Source organism: Musa acuminata, chromosome BXJ1-5 (assembly GCF_036884655.1).
Source record: "Musa acuminata AAA Group cultivar baxijiao chromosome BXJ1-5, Cavendish_Baxijiao_AAA, whole genome shotgun sequence".
NCBI classification, from domain to species: domain Eukaryota; kingdom Viridiplantae; phylum Streptophyta; class Magnoliopsida; order Zingiberales; family Musaceae; genus Musa; species Musa acuminata.
Genome location: NC_088331.1, coordinates 6,719,359 through 6,738,218, shown reverse-complemented (window position 1 = coordinate 6,738,218; position 18,860 = coordinate 6,719,359). Strand labels below are relative to the sequence as shown.

At 39.8% G+C, this 18,860-nt stretch overlaps 3 protein-coding genes across 27 annotated transcripts; 1 reads left to right on the top strand and 2 right to left on the bottom strand.

Moving 5' to 3' along the window:
• The first annotated feature begins 442 nt into the window (after positions 1 to 442).
• Positions 443 to 3,304, top strand: LOC135673401 (transcription factor UDT1-like). Of its 2 annotated transcripts, XR_010513359.1 has the most exons (6): positions 443 to 895; positions 1,436 to 1,606; positions 1,676 to 1,852; positions 2,613 to 2,810; positions 2,899 to 2,971; positions 3,067 to 3,304. XR_010513359.1 is itself a non-coding variant. In XM_065182350.1 (4 exons), the coding sequence occupies exons 1-4, from the start codon at positions 521 to 523 to the stop codon at positions 2,006 to 2,008; spliced, it is 807 nt and encodes a 268-aa protein (XP_065038422.1). In that variant the 5' UTR covers positions 443 to 520; the 3' UTR covers positions 2,009 to 2,600. The 2 variants fall into 2 exon arrangements, 1 of the variants encoding a protein (XP_065038422.1); XM_065182350.1 differs by lacking the exons at positions 2,613 to 2,810; positions 2,899 to 2,971; positions 3,067 to 3,304 and adding an exon at positions 1,925 to 2,600.
• On the bottom strand, positions 2,787 to 5,336 carry LOC135673400 (probable xyloglucan galactosyltransferase GT17). The gene is made up of 2 exons (XM_065182349.1): positions 3,784 to 5,336; positions 2,787 to 3,147 (listed from the first exon to the last, which is right to left on the bottom strand). The coding sequence occupies exon 1, from the start codon at positions 5,272 to 5,274 to the stop codon at positions 3,793 to 3,795; it is 1,482 nt and encodes a 493-aa protein (XP_065038421.1). The 5' UTR covers positions 5,275 to 5,336; the 3' UTR covers positions 2,787 to 3,147; positions 3,784 to 3,792.
• A 3,445-nt stretch (positions 5,337 to 8,781) lies between these two features.
• Positions 8,782 to 18,711, bottom strand: LOC135585816 (membrane-bound transcription factor site-2 protease homolog). Of its 24 annotated transcripts, none has more exons than XR_010513341.1 (14): positions 18,529 to 18,711; positions 18,221 to 18,286; positions 17,768 to 17,834; positions 16,992 to 17,090; positions 16,807 to 16,910; positions 14,199 to 14,346; positions 12,847 to 12,927; positions 12,329 to 12,766; positions 11,551 to 11,877; positions 10,715 to 10,913; positions 10,430 to 10,625; positions 10,216 to 10,315; positions 9,561 to 9,632; positions 8,782 to 9,326 (listed from the first exon to the last, which is right to left on the bottom strand). XR_010513341.1 is itself a non-coding variant. In XM_065182347.1 (11 exons), the coding sequence occupies exons 1-10, from the start codon at positions 18,699 to 18,701 to the stop codon at positions 10,743 to 10,745; spliced, it is 1,674 nt and encodes a 557-aa protein (XP_065038419.1). In that variant the 5' UTR covers positions 18,702 to 18,711; the 3' UTR covers positions 8,782 to 10,625; positions 10,715 to 10,742. The 24 variants fall into 24 exon arrangements, 1 of the variants encoding a protein (XP_065038419.1); XR_010513348.1 differs by having other exon boundaries at positions 10,216 to 10,253; XR_010513355.1 differs by lacking the exon at positions 9,561 to 9,632 and adding an exon at positions 9,477 to 9,560 and having other exon boundaries at positions 10,216 to 10,253.
• Between the last annotated feature and the right edge of the window lie 149 nt (positions 18,712 to 18,860).

Sequence of the window (18,860 nt, the reverse complement as noted above, 5' to 3'; positions counted from 1 at the left end):
TGGCAACGGAATCAACAAGAGGTATGCTAAGTTAGGCCTTTGCTTGTTGCAACGTAAGATATGGTATAGGAAGAAGATGACACAAGGTCAGCGCTTGAGGATGGTGTTCTAAAGGAGATCCGGGTGTTGGTCCACCATTTTATGAAATTATTTTTTTATATTTATTATTATTATTTAAATTGATGATATGAGGATAATTAAGAGTAAATATTTTATTTTTATAAATATAAAAAATCTTAATAATATTTTTAAAGTATAAGAATTGAAATACTAATCCTAGCTATATGGGTATATGGGTATTATGTAATTACCCCCTCGGCTTCCCATGCTTTGCAATCAAAATAGCACACACCCCGCACCGACCCGTTCGTTATGGGTGCCAACAACATGACGTTCCGCTGCTCCTCCGGAAGCATATAAGAAAGTCCCGTCCCCCAAACAGCTCCAATGGCGGTCCTCCAATCCCCAAACGGAGGAGCGCACACCAACCGCGCCAAAACCCTAGCGAAGACGATAAGAAATGTTCTCCCGCTCGCTCCTCGATCGACGATGGAACAGCGGAAAGAATGCGTACGGCTTCTTCCCATGTGATTCCTCACCCTCTCCGCTACAAGAATGGCTCGACCTCGTTATCGAACCATCCTCAGGGCCCCCAATGCCGCCGCGCCGGCCGAGGGATCCTGCCGTCGGGCTCGCGCCCGAGGCTGATCCGATGGACTTCATCGACGCAGTCTTAGATGGTCTCGGTGATGACTTCTGCGGCCAGCCGGGGCCGCCGGAGGTGCCTGCCGAGACGAGGTACAAGTCGAAGAACCTGGATGCTGAGCGGAGGAGGAGGAACAAGCTCAACGGGAAGCTCCTTGCTCTCAGAGCTCTCGTTCCTAACATCACAAAGGTAATCACTCTGCAGTCTATCTGATCTTTAGCTTCCGTTTGCATTTAGGATTCAACGTTGAGTAATTGATATCTGCTTTTCCATGGAAAACAAAGGTTATACAATCGATAGGTCATCAAGTTTTGATACTTGCGGTTACTTACCTCTTTGAAAAGAGTCCCTAGGGTTTCATATACCATCAATCCATGTGGGGTTAAATGATTAGGGGAACATCCAATGCTTGTCACAGTGACCTTGCCAGATGATTATCTTTCATTCATTTATTCCGCTAGACAATGCATTATAAGATTACTCCTTTGCGATATAAGTAACCAGGCACAATTATAGTGGATAAGAAAGTCTAATTGACTTTCTAGGATTGTCTGACAAAAAAGTTATTAGATAAGATGAAGAATTTTTTCCTTTTTCAGAAGCTTCATGCTCTAATCCTTCTGCTGGTGTCAAGTTTTCTTTGTTTTTCTTAGCAAACGTCTGATAAAAGTTCTTAGATAATGGTGCATAATTTAAACCATCACTAACAACAGTGAAGTGGTGCTCCAGATGAGCAAAGAATCGACTCTCACAGATGCCATAAGCTACATCAAGCAGCTCCAGCAGCAGGTGCTAGAACTGCAGATCGAGCTCTCCAAGATCCCAGATGAGGATGGTGAGAAGCAGGGAAGTGCATCAAGCACAGAGACCATGGCTCCATTGGAGACAGTCCAACTGCAGGTGCATCTTTCCTTGCATCTGATATGTTCCACGTATTTGTGTCAATTGCTCATTAACTGATCATCGCAGGGAAAAGTTGAATTGAACCCAATTGGCAAAACCAAGTACCACCTTGAGATGATCTACAAGAACATTACGGGCGCATTCACCAGATTGTTGGAAGCCTTGCACAGAATGGGTGCTGAAGTGACTACCGTCAGCTCTGTGGCCTTCTCTGGTTTTTCGGAGACAGTCTTCTGCTTAGAGGTGTGTAATTGTGTTTGACTAGATAAATTTGACTCCTTGCAGTGGTAGTTTTAGTAACCATGATTTTTGTAGGTGAAAGATGAAGGAGTGATTCACATGACTGAGTTACAACAGCAGCTTTTGGCCATTGTTTTGAACCTCAACTGCACAATATGATAGAGGGCATAGCTTTCACGCAATCTATAGGACATTTGAAGATTATAATAACAAGTGCTAATCAGTCTTTGTCAAGCAATTAATAGATGTTTGAAAATATATAATATATTTTCAACAAATGTACCTAGATTTACCATAGAAAGAAATGAAAACATTCATTGAAGGCATGTCTTATGGAACAAGCTTATTCATGTTTAACGAAGGGATACTTGGCTAAAAGGCCTCCAATGGTCACAAACACAAAATCTGCAGTATTATCCATTTTGCTATAATGTGATCATACCATATTCTAAATTGCAGCAATATTTTTTTTGAACATTATATCATGATTTGTTTTCCACCCAGTCAAAATTTCAGTCCCATCACTGCAGGAAGAGCCTTCTATTACCAGGTGACAATGTTGAGGAAACTATCACAGATTAACCTCTTTGATATACTCGCTTTTAATGGATGCACATTTTCCTGATGCTTTCTCTAGGAATACTAATTGTCACTTTATTGGAACGAAATGTTTTTCATCACATCCACATCCTACAGTAGTGGTGAAAATTTGCTGAAGCCACTCAATTTCTCTATGGAGTTACCAAACCCTTGTGCTTTGTAGAATTCATACACAAGGTTTGATGTTACAACAAGATTGAAGAATTCTTCAAGCATTCAATTTCTGTGTGGATATTAGTATGCAAAGTTAGAAAGCAATTGTGCTTTACAAGTTCATATTACAAGGTTTGGTGTTATGACAAGTTTGAAGAATTATTCTGAGAGAAAAGGAGCAACATAGGAGGAATCTCTTTGATGTCAGGTTAACAGCAACATTTATTTGGCTACAAGTTGTTAAATCTATCCCATTGAATGTACCTATTAATACTCTTCTAGTAAACTTGTTACAGATTGTGTGCTGCATGGTTTCGAGCTTCAACAGTCTGCAGATTACTGGCATTGAAGGTTCCCCTTTCTTGAAAGGTTTACTTCTTGTTCTGCCCTCTCTCCCTCCCTCTCTCTTCTCTTCTCTTCTCTTTTATTGGAAGGACAAATTCATGGATTAAATTAATCTGCAGGGAGGAGACGGTGCTGTGCAACTTGGCCAATTTAGCAATGCAGTTATTCGCCAAGATCATCTATTTTGACATTATGCTCTTCTGGAAAAGGTGCAACTGTGTTAGCTTTTCTTGAAATATTTTTAATTTAATTAAACCATACTATCTTATTTTCTTCAATTGAAAATGTTATCTTACACATACTAATCACATTAAAAAGTCAACCAAAAAATTCCGTACAAATCTGTCAGAACTCACGGGAGAACAAATCAGAGTCATTAATTGAGTCATATGTTTGGAACACGGGACAATTAATTTAAGATCTGTCGTGTTTTGTTTCTATACGGCAAATAGCCCTGGTCACATGAAACTTGACCTAATCTTTCATCATCTTAGATGTCCAAATCGAACCATGGAAAGCAACAAAAGCCACGGTTTGTAGACTTGGGATTTTTAGTGGCTAGGTTGGACACCACTCTCTTGTTGCATGTTTCTCTTAGTGCTATGTGACATTTGAAGAAGAAAACCATAAAAATCAATGATTACATGAATCTTTTTCTTTTGTTCTTACTTGTTTGTACAAATTAAACATATTTCAATTTATTTTTATTATTATATGATCCACTTAACATTAGTTTATACAGGTAACTTTGACAGTCTTAGCAGTGCAAGCTCATCTACAACCATTTGAATCGATGCAGTAATGAATGCATGCAGGAGAGGATTCTTTGTAAGTACCTATCATCATCATCGATCATTGGTTTCAATATTTCTAATCGACCGGACTCGCCGGGTGAGCTCAACCAGCGCGACGTCGACCGCGTCACGAAACCCGAGTTGGCTCCGGTTTGCATCCGGGTGGGCGTATGTCATCCTTGGTATCAACCCGATGACCACCTCTCTCATCCTCCCCACCTCTGCCCGTGGAATCCGAGCCAACTCGTCTTCGATCTGATTCCGTTGACTCTGCTCCAACATGACCGACCAGTCCCCGGGTCGGCTCGGTAGGTACCACCGGTACTGTGTGTGTGCTGTGTGCTCCGAGAAGAACACCGGGATGCACCCGGCGAGCACCGAGTCGAAGGTGGACCGCCGGGTGAACGACTCGCCGGGCGGCTGCAGGCAGAAGTCGGCCCGGCGCATCACATCCATGATAAGGTCCGGGTCGTCGCATTTGTGCCGATCTGGTTTGCATTCGACCGCAAGGCACCGGTCCGACATCCTACATTGGTTCAATATGCTGCTCCGGGTGTCGGCGTTCTCCGAGTCGGACCCCACTCCGCCCACGAACGCGAACAGATGGGTCCTGCCCAGCCGGCGGAGCTCCGCCTGCCACTCTGCCACATCCGCCGCCGTGCGCGGGTGGAAGTACGAGGGGTAGGGGATGCCGAACTGGTTGTGGCCCTCCCATGGGTGGCGCTCCACCGTGAGTACCGTCATGTTGGCGACCTCCGGTAAGAGGAGGAGGCGATTGGCTCCCAAGTCCGGGCCGGCGGGGGAGCGCATGAAGTCCCACGAAGCGCGGCCGACGGCGAGGAAGTGGTCGCGGCCGGCACGGCGGCGGAAGGAGGGGAGGGAGGAGAGGTGGGTGGCGAGGTCGACGGCGAGGGCATCGCGACGGGTGTGGTTGGCCTGCCGGAAGTTGGCGGCGGCGTGGAGGCCGGCGTAGAACGGGACGTAGAACAAGACCGCCGCCTCCGGGACCATGGTGCGGCAGGGGTGGCGCTGGACGCGGGCGTGGAACAACATCTCGGCGGTGGACGGGTGGGTGGCGTACCACGCGGTGCCCCGGACGGCGTCGGCGGCATCGGCGGCGTCAGGGAGGCGGAGGAGGGGCCGGCCGAGGCCAAGGTGGCCGACGTGGGGGCATACGTCGCAGCACGCGAGGCGGGAGAGGCAGCGGCGGACGAGGGCGGCGTTGAAGCGGGGATGGATGGTGTGTATGTAGAAGGGCGCAATGTCGGGATCGCACGTCTCCGGCGAGCGGCTGACCTGGTGGTGGCGGTGGCCTGCGGCGGCGGAGGAATACGACGCGGGGGAGGAGGAGTCAAGGGGGAAGCTGAAGAATAGGAGGCGAAGCCAGAGGACGTAGCAGAGGAGGACGAAGACGACGAAGCGGATGCGGGGGAGGAGTGAAGAAGGCTTAATCTCCCTGTAGAAGGAAGAGATAGAAGAGGAGGAGAAGAAGCATAGAGATGACTTCTCCTTATCTTTGGCTGTGGAAGCCATTAGAAGGCACAAAGGGGCCCCTTTTACCCTCTCAGGCACAGAAGAGATCGGGGAACAACAGAAGGAGAGAGCCCTCCTTATACTGGAGTGGCAGCATATTATTAGTATTATTATTACTTGTCTGGATAAAATAACTACCAGAGAGGACGAACGGGGTGACCTCGCTCTGGATAACTTTCAGGGGCTACGTGAAGTCCGAACAATGGAGAATGGCGAGAGGTGACGTCGGCCCTGGCGGTTTCCGAGGGTGAGGAGGGATGATTTCAGGGGGTTTTGCTTCCATGGCAAGCGTAGGAAATTCTTTGTCTCTCGTCCAACGGGGGCTTGGCGTGTTGTTCAAAAGTGGACGGAAATAGACGTGACTTGGAGAGCCGCGGAGCTCACTGTCGTCATTTGATCTAACACTTTGTCTGTGACACATCTACCGATCGATATATATATATATATATATATATATATATATATATATATATATATATATATATATATATATAATTTTTATTTTTAAAATTAGAATCTAATTTTTTATTTATTCTTGAATAGCAACATTATTTTCTAAAAAATAAAATTATCCTCGTCGACCATCGATCTCATCTTCTCTCTTATCTTCTTTTATTATATTTGATGATTATCGTTTTAGTCTTGTCTTTCTCGCACTCCTTATCAGCATATTTTTTTTCTTTTGTCGTCGTCCACTTCGTCTCATCCTGAGACAATATATTCTTTTTCTTTTGTTCTCGTCGTCCACTTCGTCTCACCCTGAGACAAGTTAGAAGCATGTCAAAGCATTAATGGATCATTCATACCAAAATAAACTTATATCTAAAAATACATAATGCAATTCGGAAATATATGATAACTGAATAATCTTTCAAACATCTCATCTCCTTAATTATTGGGTCAACCATGTGATGAACTAATAAAAACTTCATATTGGTGAGGGGTCAAAAGATGTGGGCTTCTCACGGAGGGGACCGACGGTCGAGTGGCAGCGTAAGGGATCCACTCGCAACGCAAGATGGTGATGACCCGTTGACTTTTGACCCTATTTGACGGCGACATACAAAAAGCTGGCACGTGAATCGTAAGAACAGGGGGGTTTCATCCCATCCCTCCTTCCATCCTCATCTTCGGAAAGTTATTCTGTCTTCTTTTAATGAAACAGCAACAGAGTCAAATCATGGGGGAACAGAGATCCATTATGCTCATCTTTCACGCAATGACACCAACTAAATCCCATGGTGGTGCTTCCAACAGAAGCAAAGCGTGGTTGAGGATCGAGTTCCACGGCAAAAGGTCCACTCCATGGATTCTTGACAGGATCTCAAATCCAATACTGTTCAGTGGCTACAAGTTGATGATGATCTCATTGTGTGTTTCTTTGGTAAAGAAACTAAATGTGTTGTTGTTGTCATCGTCTCCCTGTTTATTGTGGATGCTTTCTTTCAAGTATCATGTCCAAACATGGGGTGGGTAGAATTCAGCAGCAGTCCTCAATGACAAAAGTTAGACCACCCAATCTCAATAATTCTCTATCAGATGTTGTTATTGGGTAGCCATTCTCACAACCATCTTCATCTCAGCTTCAGCTTCAGCTTCAGACTAAGGTAGGCAGATGGCACAATGTGAACTTGGGAAGAAATCTGGCAGAGATCAACTGAGACCGAGGCAAAAAAGAATGACAAGCTGTGATTTGATTGCTATGAAAGAACCTCTGCTATGATGTTTAATCCATCTCGATCCTCAAGACTGGCATGTCAAATCCAAAACAGAAAAGAAAGGAGCATCAAGTAGTGCGTTTCCCATGGATTTCTCTTGGGTTCTTCCCTTCACCCTCGTTCCTGCAATAGATTCCATGTCCCATCATCAACAACTCCACTCATGAATTCAGAGTTTTTGGACTTCAGTGTATACTTTTCCGACCATCTTATTCTTCTTTTATATATATATATATATATTCAGACTAAAATAAAACATATGCTTAATATATTTATTTTATTTTCTCTTATTTTCTTTGGGACAATGCCATTTGATGCAGAGCACTGACGAGCATCATTACCGCTGTGCTGCTTCTCCACCAGTGGTCTCGTCAAGAACAAGTAGTGGAGGGCGGTGACACACCCGCTTTACTGTTCCATTGCCAACGCCACTCACGCTTGTGTGGAGGGGACCCAACTCAGAGCCGCATGCTGATGGCGATCTCCATTGCAGAAAGGTTTTGGACTCTGGTCCTTCTTTCTTGGCTGCTTTCAGACTCGATGGGTGCAAATGAGGCTTCGTCAACATTACCTTAAGTCTTTTCTTCTCTTGAGCTCGAGCTTTCTCCCATTTATCATCATGCTTTGGACCTCTACAGATAACTTGTGGAGATTTTGATGAGTTGAGCAAAAGTGTCAGTCGTTAGGTAGTCTATCAGTTTTGGATGAATTGATGCAATAGTAGGTTTTAAGTTGGGAGGGTTTTTCAAAAGTATCTTTGTGCACGCAATGCATTTATTCTAAACAAAAACATCCGAAATGTCTGATGTGATCGTACGGAATGATATGATGTCTCGTGGGCCAAAACATCCTTATGCATTCAATATGTGGATGATTCATGCCTAAGATATGCTCGGTTCAAAGCGATAGGGGATCTTTTGGGTTTAACACATGGACATCAACGTGACAACAAAATTGGTTGTGCAAATTTACCATGTCAACATCAATTAAAAAAATACTCATCAAATCAAAAATAACTTAACGAGCATTTTAGTATCGATAAGTGGTCAAAAGTCTCAAAGTCATAATTAGAAAATACTTTAACAATAGCTTAATGTGAAAAATGAATTAGACATTGTGCTTTAAATTTCTCTCACGAGAGCTTAAAGTACTCATTGAAGGAGGGGGGAGGACAAATGATAGGGAGTATATCGTCAGCTAATCATCATTCGACACATGATCACCACAAGATGTCCAAGGTGAAAGGAAAAGTTGAAGATTACCTTTTGCCCATCTGCCCACATGGACAAGGATCCAAAGAAAGTGATTATGGATTGATCTCTTCTTGTCGCTCGCGTGGATAAGAAGTCAAGGGAAAGCTGTTGGGCAATTAGAAATTACCTTACTACATTATATTTCATAGAATATTATACCCATTTACGTTCAGGTATAAAAGCTTATATTCAACATAATAAAAAAATATTTTTTTTTTGATCACTCGTATCTACACTATTATATCTTGAGTTACTAACTTGAGTGTAGGAAGAATCAAATTAGAAAACCTCTCCCAACCTCTGTCTTCGTGTAAGTGACATATTAGGAGCTCAATGTTTTCACCTCGGAAGTACCTCAATAATAACATTAAGCTAACCATGACGTTAATAACTTCTTCCCATAACAATAATAAATCTTTATGAAGACATTATTCTTCATCTACGAGGAACCTTCGATTATAAAAATGACAACATTAATAGTATAAATTTATCATGTCAACATCAACTAAAAAAGAAAATATTTATCAAATCGTGAATGACTCAATGAATATTTTATTAACGATAAGTGGATAAGAATCTCAAGTTATAAATAGAAAATATTTCCACAATAACTCATGTTCCATCCTTCATCTCAAAATGTTAATCCAACTTGAGTATTTGAGGAATCAAATTGAGAATATAGGTCAATGGTCTTTCGTTCCAGGTAAAGGTGCACCAATCCAACTCTGACCATTTGCCACTCCGTGTCACCGATAAGAACATGCTTCTTGTTGAGGGCATCACTCCCCATAGAAATGATCCAAGGGAAACGATATTCTAAACTCTCGTGGTCTAGTTCGAATTATTGTACTATACATATCACATCAATGACAGAAAAAGATTCACTCACTCACTCAATGACGGCCACCAGCAGCAGCAGCATGGATGATCGACGTTGTGCTCTTCCGAATGGGTCCATGTTCATGCCTCTGTTGCATTTAGAAACTGATGTGATTCGTCACCAGATCAGTCGAGGCTGGTAACACGAAGCTGTAGGAACAAGCAGAGGGCGGTGGGTGCATCTTCCCGGCCAGAATTAAACCTAAAGATAAAAGAGCAACAAATTAATTGGTTGCTTGAGTTCATAGAGCAGTAATATATCAAGTGGGTTGGTGAACAACAGAAAAATAAGTGTCTTTGGAACAGATTAAACAAAGGATAGAATTTCAAATGCTGAAAGGAGAGCAATAACTAGGATCATCATCTCTTCTTCTTCTTCTTCTAAAGAAAAATGAATTAGCTGGTAATACAGCAAAAGGATTATAGGCTGCTGTACCTGCGAGGAAAGAACTCTTCATATGGCAAAAAGAATAAATAAGTGCACAGCATCCGACAATAAAAAGCTGCCCTGTCATTGGGCAAAGACATCAATCTTGAGTATGGATTAGCCACAAAAAACAGTTCTATGTTGCTAGTCCAAAAAAGAAGCAAATACTTGAATTTTTCTAGTCCATTTCCTCATATCAAGAAAAGAAAGTAAAACCTGTTAAACAACACCACTATTTTACAATTTTTCTATGATGCCTTTGTCTTTTCAAATGGAAAAAAAAAAGGAAAAAAACTTCCCCAGGTAACTAGTGAACCATTTGAAGAGGAAGGCCAATCGTAACAAAAAAATGTCAAAACAAGGATCATGTTTAGTAGATTTCAAAAAGGTTTGCCTTCTAATTATATTAGGAACAGAAGCTTTAAAAAAGAAAAAAATAAACATCATCTTGATACACAATTCATTTCCCCACACTAACAATATATCAATCCTAGTGATCAGCTTATCACAAGCCATACATCCATTTATGCATGAGATGACATGACGTCGTCAACCAACAATGATAAATGACCATGAGAATTTGGACTCCAATGACCAACGAGATGAAGCAAATAAACCTTCAGGCTATGATATTCACTCCATAATCATCCTGAAGGAAGAATACCTGTCTCCGAAGCCGTCTGCTGTGCTTGAGCTCTTGACCTGCTCGGTTCAAGAAAAGATACCAAAGAAAATCCAGTGGTGGTATCAGAGATGATATTGCGCTTCAACAGCCAATTACAGGACATCAATAAATAGCCAACAAAAGAAAGTGCCCTCAAGAAAACTTGTTTCAGCAAAATCACTAACATGTAACAAAAGTTCAGCAATATACTGACCTACCAAATAATAATCATTTCCTTGTCTGGAAGGGCATCTGGCTAGGCAATCCAACCCATGAATTCACTGTGACACTTGATGTCCTTGGCAGCATGTTAGATTCTCACATACTTGGCAATCTGTGCTGGACCTTGGTTATATATTGCTTTGGTATGTATGTTTTCTAGCAAAATCACATTGTTCTAGGATGATATCCTTTCAAAAATTAAAAATAGTAATTAGACAAAACTATTAAGGACCACAGATAAAAAAGACTACATTAAATAAACTAGAGTCACACTTACAAATTGGAATATAAAGGTACAGAAGATGCTACTTCTGGACAACCAATATGAAGTAAAGGATCCTTGAAAAGAAAATGATGGACAAGATAGTCCCTCCAACAAGGCAGAACTGCTGAAACTTTCGGCGGTGTTTCCGGTTAAGACAACTGATGTAGGAAAGAATAATCTCTAATATAGATTCACCATCCAGAAGGTACACCTAAGGAAGTTGGCAAGTTCAGAGATCAGATTTAAATATACTGTTTTTTATTGTCTACTGTTCCTGATCAACCACAAATATTATCACTTCATATTATTTATGAATCTAAAACTAGAAATTAAACAAGTAACACAAATTTATGCATAAATGAGAAGAACTTAGGAGAAGTATCCTTGTGATCAGAAAATAAACTAAAGACACGACTCACAACTCATTTTGTGAATGTTTCAAATATTTCAAAGATATTAATAAAGATGCTTTGTCCTTGAATTTGCTATGGTTTTACACACAATGAATAAACAAACCAATATTCTTGGATACCATGTACAGACAATTTTTCGGGGAATAGGCTGAATTTGCCAAAATCGGTCAAAATGGGCACTGCCCACTGGTGCCTAGACATAGGCATTGCCCAGAGCCATCTAAGTTATCTGATGACTGGCAGTGAGCCTTGGAAGTGAAAAATAACAGGAAGTTTCACACAGCATAGAAAGTCATCCAAAAAGCAACGTAAGCAGGAAGAGCCAGCATATATATATACACAAGAGACTAAATTTTCAATTAAAGCAACAGGCAAAAGAACCTTGACATCAAAAGTCTTAGCATCTGGAGAGAAAGTAGACTGAATATGACTCACCGGTAAGCTATTAACTAAAGCTAAAGATGCGGAAACGTGGAAGCAACAAGATAAAAGCTTTTCCAGTAAATTTGGTATGTGTGCCATGAAAATAATAGATCGCCATCGGGGCTGATATGCAGACAAGTGAACTAAATGTGCCACAGAGAGCACATCACCAACATATACAAAAGTTCCTCCACATGAAGTTGGCCCCAGATTAAGATTCTCATCGTATGCCGATGAGTTCCTATTGTTCTTTAAGCACTCCGCAGAATAGGGGCTTGAATAAGTAATCTCAACCCATGACATGCCCGGGATCTCGACAGGTGCCATGCAAGATTCATCCTGTAGTAGTTCATCACATCAGCCATAAGCAGTAAATAAACCACATAACTAAAGATTAGCAAAGTATTCCACATTGCAAGAAGCAGTATGATTATAATTTTTGAAGCTACAAAGACAAGCAATCAAGCTCTTGATCAATAAGTCAGAAGAGCAAAATGCCATGCCAAAAAATCTGGTGATGTTGAAAAAATTTGTCAAGACCCACCAGTAACCAAAAAAGAGAGAGTTTTCTTTTTGCCTTTTTTCTAATTCAGAAATGGTTGATGGCTGCAATGTTACCTAAGCTCGAGAAAGTTCATAGCCTATAAATCAGGATTTATATTATTTTACCATATTAAAATAAAAGGATACCAATTAGATAGTAAAACTTTGCAACTATCTAGAGCATTATACGATCATCAACAACTCATAGATGCATTCTATTAAGTGAATGGGAAACTAGATTTCATACCTCTGCACATGCACAAATTGTTCCATCAGTTCCATTCATTTGCCAGCCATTCCAACATTTTTTAAGCTTGACAACTTCTTTAGCAATCAAGCAATGTTTACCTTCTAATCTGTTCTCACCACCGAGACTTTCAATTACCAAGCTTGAATCAGAGCATGGCAAGCGCACAAAAGCAGCAAACTCATCAGAACATGAATTTGATATGCTGCTTGCTTCCGTCCAATTATCAGGAACACAATAGCCCTTTCTATGGTTAAGAACTTGAGAATTTTGAGTATCTCTAGTTTCATAAGTTTGAGCAAGCATTTGAGAATTCACTTCATCCATCATACTGATCCACTCATGAGGACTCTTTATATTTGATCCATCCACTGACACTACAATATCATAAGGAGACAAATACCCATCAAAAGGAGATGCTTTGGGCACCCCTAAAACCTGTTCCAAGCATTAATTTTGAAATCAAAGGGAAGATGACATAATCTAGAATCATATTACTGGATTTAAGAAACACCTACCAGAGGGCCTTCACCATGAATGTAAAGGGGATGCAAGATCATGGGAAGTGAGAGAAATATCAGCACACATGCTGCACAAAGCTGAAAAAAGGAAACATTAACATAGTTGTTTTAAAAATTATACCAAAATAACTACCAGACTGATATAACAAATAAAGAAACATTTTTCCCTATGACAAAAAGGTGGCAACATATACATCCTGAATATGATATTCATCTTCGTATAACTATGAAATTGTCAGAACTTGACATGGTCATGGTGACTACAAGGTACCCTATTGTTTAATACTCTTAACAGACCACAACATAGGAAGTTAGTGTTATGCCTGATAAGAGCTAAAGTCCAGCTTCCTATAGGCCACAAATACTAAAAAAGAAAAGGACAAATCCTGTCAATGTTACCCGTCCATGTTGACTGCATCCATCCAACTTCATACCAATACATGATAGACCAATCATACCAAAGAATACTCACACTCCAAACAAATTTTCTGATATTTCTTATTTAGTTTACTCTGGTATGCCATACACCCATACTGAATCAACATGCAACAGCGATCTATCATTGTACTGATATGTGGTGTAGACCAGAATTTAAAACCTTGTGAAAAACATTTAAAGTACCGGACAGTCATTTCAAGTTTTAATTAGATGAAAATTTTTCTGTCAATTGGTTCTTTGGTCAGCTTGTCTAGAACTCATTGCTTCGTCTACTCCATTTACACCATAAACATATACTACATTTGAAGTCTATACAGTAACTCACAAATTCTTTCTCTAGTCCATTCTCATTATGTTGGATGCGATCTTTAGACTTTCAGACCATGATTTTGACAAAATCATTTACAAGGAACAGGATGCACTATAAATCCTGTATAAATAGCTCACAAGTCAAGGGGGATTTACCAGAAAGAAGGAATACAAACTCCAGCAGGCCATAGCTAAAAAAAACAAAGTAATGACATTACAATAATTCTGCAAACTAAAATTTGACTTACTACACAACATAAGAAAAAGCAGCTCGGTTGTATTCAAGAGGTGTCTAAGGAGGCATTTCAGAGACTGCTCTTTAATAACTTGTTTTCAGTCATAACTTAACAAATTTTCAGTTATATATCATTTTTTCTTAGAACAAAATCATAGATAGTTAATCAGAGTAATAAGTTCTATGGAAATGAAAAAGATGCTTATAAAGGATTATAAAAAATTAAAACATAAATAATTTTAGTGATAGCCGATGCAGAAATGAAATGACCGTGGTTAAACATAAACAAGAACAAAAGAAACTTTGGTAGAAATGACAATGTCTATGGTTAATATATATTTGAAAGTTACATAGACATATAACTCACAGTGACATTATGCCATATGCCGGCACAGTATATTCGAAGGGAAGCAAAGTGGGGTAAACTCTGCAGCCAATCATTGTTGAAAGCAACCAAGGCTCCAGGAAAAAGGACAGCGAGAAATATAGCAATATATTCAATTTGTAGGCCCTCACTGTCATGACAGCAATAAAACAATATATAAAGCAACATAACCAATAAAAAAATCAATATGGTAATTGATTTTCTAATTTTATTTCAATATGGTAACATGACCAGAAAAATACTGCAAGAGATCTTTGGCATTCATAATGGTCATCTATCACATTCTAACAGTGTTCTCTGAAACTGCTCAAGATCCACAAACTATAAGGCTATAGAGATAGCATCTTGCAAAATTAGGCAGTTCTTTGTCAAGAACTAGTTGTCCTTTGAACAGCTTCCACCATCCAGCTCTGTCAAGTGGTTGTCCATCCTATCTTCATAAGCCTGAATTGGCTTTGCTCTCTTTACCTACATGCTATGGTCACCAGTGCAGTACTGATAAATTCTTAGTCAAGGTCCGAATTGACAAACAAGTCAGAAGCATAATAGCAAATTAAACCACTTCCAGACTAAGATAAGCTATGCAATTGCTGTTGGTGAAAAATCATTTCTATGCCTATTCAACATACTCCGATGACTACTGAATGCAATGGAATTGGTTTTGAGACTATAATGAAGTTTGAAGATAGGGGTTGGCACTATTATTGGAAGACATTAAGTTGGGATCAGAATTGACAGGTTAAGCCACATCGTAGAGGGTGCCAGTCAACCAACTTAGAGGTGAGTTTTTGCAGTCCATGACAAAATAGGGCACACATCCCCCAATCACCTGCTTTCACATAATATAAGGTTTGGGAGAATTAGTCTCAGGTGTACATATGCTCAAGAGTCAATACTGACTTTGAATTGCTTGCTGGGTGGTCAAGAGTCAATACATATGCAGAGACTATTAAGTGAAGAGTGTCCAACCTGATGTCCATTAGAAAGATAGTATCAAGCTTCATAACCAAGGGAACCACAGAAACTGGAGGTAAATAGACAGTTGTATGTGTGTGTTAGAGAGAGAGAGAGAGAGAGAGAGAGAGAGAGAGAGAGATTAGTGTAAAGTGTCACTTTATACCAGGGTTCGCCATATAGAGGTATACCGTCCGGTACAAGCGATACGTATCGATCCAACAGGGGATCGATGCACAGATCATCCTGTATCAGGTGATATATACTAGAAGACTCTGTATCGCTCGGTATGGGCCTGTATCACTCGGTAACGATCGAAATCCGACTGTTACTGACCGGTATCGAAATATTTTAACTGTTACCAACGAACAACTCATACATGACCTTTCCAATGATTAGATCCATTTGAAAGGGTTTTTAAACCCTTCCCTCTCCATCTTTCACTCCTTTTCACTTTCTCAAACTCTTATATTTACTTAATCTCCTTCTCACTCACTTCTTTTTCTTATTCTTACATTTGTACTCTCTTCAAACTTCACAAAGCTGGGAGTTATAAATTGGATCAAACTTGAGAGACTACTCAGGGAGGATTAACACCTAAGTTAGAGGAAGAACTCTCTAACCAAAAGTATATAGACAACTTCTTAATCACATTCAACAACACGCTATATCCGGAGACATAGCAACAACATGAACAACAATGTTGTGATTGACGATGGTGGCGACGTCGGGAAGTCGATAGTCCCATCTACGTAGTTTGAGAGTAGTGCATGGATCGAGGAGCAATATTTTACATGTGTTATCTAAGATTCAAATCATGAAGCTCGACGTGATAGTTGGTAATTCTTCTCTAAGCAATGATGATAGTTGGTCAGTCTTCTCTGAGCAGTAGTATAGTGATTGATTTTATGATACGGAGCAGTAGACCAGTGGTCGAAGTAGAAGTTCCAACATTCTCCATACTTCACACCAACACATGTAACAATTATACTTGCCTCGAGAGCCATCACCACATTGATGCACCAATAACAAACGATGTATCAATGTACTATGTTGTAGGATCAATTTCAAGATTGGATTCGACAAACATATCAAATTGACATAGAATATAGGATCGACCGATCGAGAACCTCGATCCATTGCCTATGGAGTCCCGTCGTTCTTTTTGATAATAGAACTAGGTATATCCATTGATCAATTACTTAATTCATTTGAATTTTAAGGTTTAAGTTGTTTAACAAATAATCTAATATTTCAAATTATTTCTTTATAGATAATTCAATATCAATGAAAAGACAATCCGGAACGTATCATAAAGCTACTCTTTAAAGCTTGAAAAAGATGTGTCAATATTATTTCCTAATTTAGATTATTTTTGCTAAAATTATACTAAATTTATATTTATTTCTAACTTAAAAATCTTAATCTATTTTTTTTTTCTGTTTTAAAAAAAAATTTGGAGCTATTTTTAGCCATTTTTCCATGTCATGCTCCTCCGTACCAACACATGGTATGTCAGTACAAAGCAATACATACCACACTGTTGGCTAGCTGATACATCGGTTTAGACCGGTAAGGTGAACCTCACTTTATACTAGGAAGCAATTAAGAATATGAAGTGTCACTTTATACTGACCTTGCAGCAGCAATAGCATGCCCAAATTCATGAAGACCAACAGCCAACAATGTTGAAGCGATCATAGAGATAGCATCCATGACTGATATGCTCAAATCAGAAAGCTAAATTTCACAGAAATGCACTGGTCATCATCTGAGTATTATCCATAGTTAAGGAAACCATTTTATTGAACTAACACTCACCAAAGAAGAGGTGCCAAACAACGAGCTCCCTAAGAGATCATTAACTCTAGAACTCTCTTGGTGGAGATTAAAAGCACCAATTGTACCCCAAAGAAGCATCTGATTATACATTAACAGATATATACAAGCATTTAAACCAATAATTAAATATGCATCTCAAAGAGTAATGAAATAAGAAATGGAAGTATCATTTCCACAGGTAGAAATTAAGAATGCACTGAAAGAAAAACTTAGAATTATTGAACATGGCAAAAGGCATGTAACTCTGCAACAAGTTCTCAAAAAAAAAAAAAAGGTGCAAGATTAAAAAAGGGATCACCATAAGAAGTATCATAGGCACCTTAAAATTTCAGATCTCTAGCTGTTAAAATATTCACTTTCTATTTCTATGATTATATATTGGACAATTGAGTTTACCAAGTTAAGTACGATGTCTTGCTTTTTTATTTTCTATTCCAGTATCATAATTTGAACCACTGAGTTAACAAGTTGGATTTGCAGATCATCATGTGCATATAGAAGTAACACATTAGGAATCCCATGAAACCACAATGACAGTATTACCACAAGAGAATGCAGGCAAGTCTGTCTAAGTTAGACTATCTGCCATTATAAGGTCAGCCACACAGTTCACTTGTGTTTACTAAACTCAGAAAAAGCATAATCATACTTAGGTCACACAAACAATATTTATTTTCAATAAGCATGACATTGCCAAAATTATGATTATAAATGAATATATTCAATTTTAAGAAAATAAAGAATATGTTCCTGACCATTGAAACTCCGATCATAGTGACAAAGCTGAAGGCAGCCCCCACTGTGAACCAAACCTTTAGGAATCTGTGCAGCCAAAAGTTAGTGATATATGGTAGACCTACTAGAAAATTACAGTTATCATTACACAACCTTTTTACAAAGCATAATTAATTTAGCAGCTGAAAACAATATAACAGGCAGACAAAAATTTTTCCCTGATCGCATCGCTGTAACAGTTGGCTCTACACGTAAAAAAAATAATTCTTGGCAAAGTAATGCTTAGTAACTAAACAAAGGGAAAAAAGAACAAATAGCAAAACAAACAACAGTTATCAGATCAGTACTTTAAACGCCACACATCCAAAATTTCTTTTAATTTTGTGCGTAGATCAAAGTAGTAACTGAAAGTAAATTGCATACCTAAACTGACAGGAACAATACAATTGAAAACAGCAGGTGTCAGACAATACCTGGCATACCGACGTCCAAGAGAAAACACAGCCTCATTGAAGGCATAAATCTTGAAATCACAGTACCTGGAAATCGATGTCAAACGATAAGTTACAAGACACCACGCAGTTCACCAGAATATTTAAACAAATTCTCCAAAATAATACGTTGATCAATAATTAACATGGCCGGAAACATCTTAGAAGGTAAAGAAAACGAGTGAAAAGGGGGAATAAGCAACTGAATTAGCATATTCGAATCGGACTACTTCACCCTATTTCGAAACATGGCATTGGAGATGAAGGAAAAGAGGTAGAGAAGGCTATACCAGCAGGAGACAGCGTTGGGGGTGGGGCTGGCGTGAAGAGGCAAGAGGGTTTGCGGTCGGCCGCGCCTTCTCGATCGCCTGTTCGTCATCGCTTCCCGCGGTCGGATCGAGGGAGCTCGTAGCGGAGGCCCGGAGGCTGTTCCTTTGCTTCTAGATCGCGAAGGGCGAACCATCCAATAGAGCGGGCCGCAAAATTAGGCCCGTCATAAGCCCGTTAATACTAACCCGGCTTAAACGGATCGAATCAATATGATACCCGAAAACAAAGATCCGCTTTCCGAAAATTGGTATCAGTCCTATATATTATATACATCAGTTAATTTTATTTTATT

What these genes read in the sequence shown, in the direction of transcription:
- LOC135673401 (XM_065182350.1), top strand. Translation starts at nt 521, where the DNA reads ATGTTCTCCCGCTCGCTCCTCGATCGACGATGGAACAGCGGAAAGAAT. An exon ending in TCGTTCCTAACATCACAAAG is followed by an intron (nt 896 to 1,435) that starts GTAATCACTCTG and finishes GTGGTGCTCCAG; the next exon opens with ATGAGCAAAGAATCGACTCT. An exon ending in AGACAGTCTTCTGCTTAGAG is followed by an intron (nt 1,853 to 1,924) that starts GTGTGTAATTGT and finishes TGATTTTTGTAG; the next exon opens with GTGAAAGATGAAGGAGTGAT.
- LOC135673400 (XM_065182349.1), bottom strand. Translation starts at nt 5,274, where the DNA reads ATGGCTTCCACAGCCAAAGATAAGGAGAAGTCATCTCTATGCTTCTTC.
- LOC135585816 (XM_065182347.1), bottom strand. Translation starts at nt 18,701, where the DNA reads ATGGTTCGCCCTTCGCGATCTAGAAGCAAAGGAACAGCCTCCGGGCCT. An exon ending in CTTGGACGTCGGTATGCCAG is followed by an intron (nt 17,835 to 18,220) that starts GTATTGTCTGAC and finishes TTGGCTGCACAG; the next exon opens with ATTCCTAAAGGTTTGGTTCA. An exon ending in CTTTAGTTAATAGCTTACCG is followed by an intron (nt 10,914 to 11,550) that starts GTGAGTCATATT and finishes CAACTTCCTTAG; the next exon opens with GTGTACCTTCTGGATGGTGA.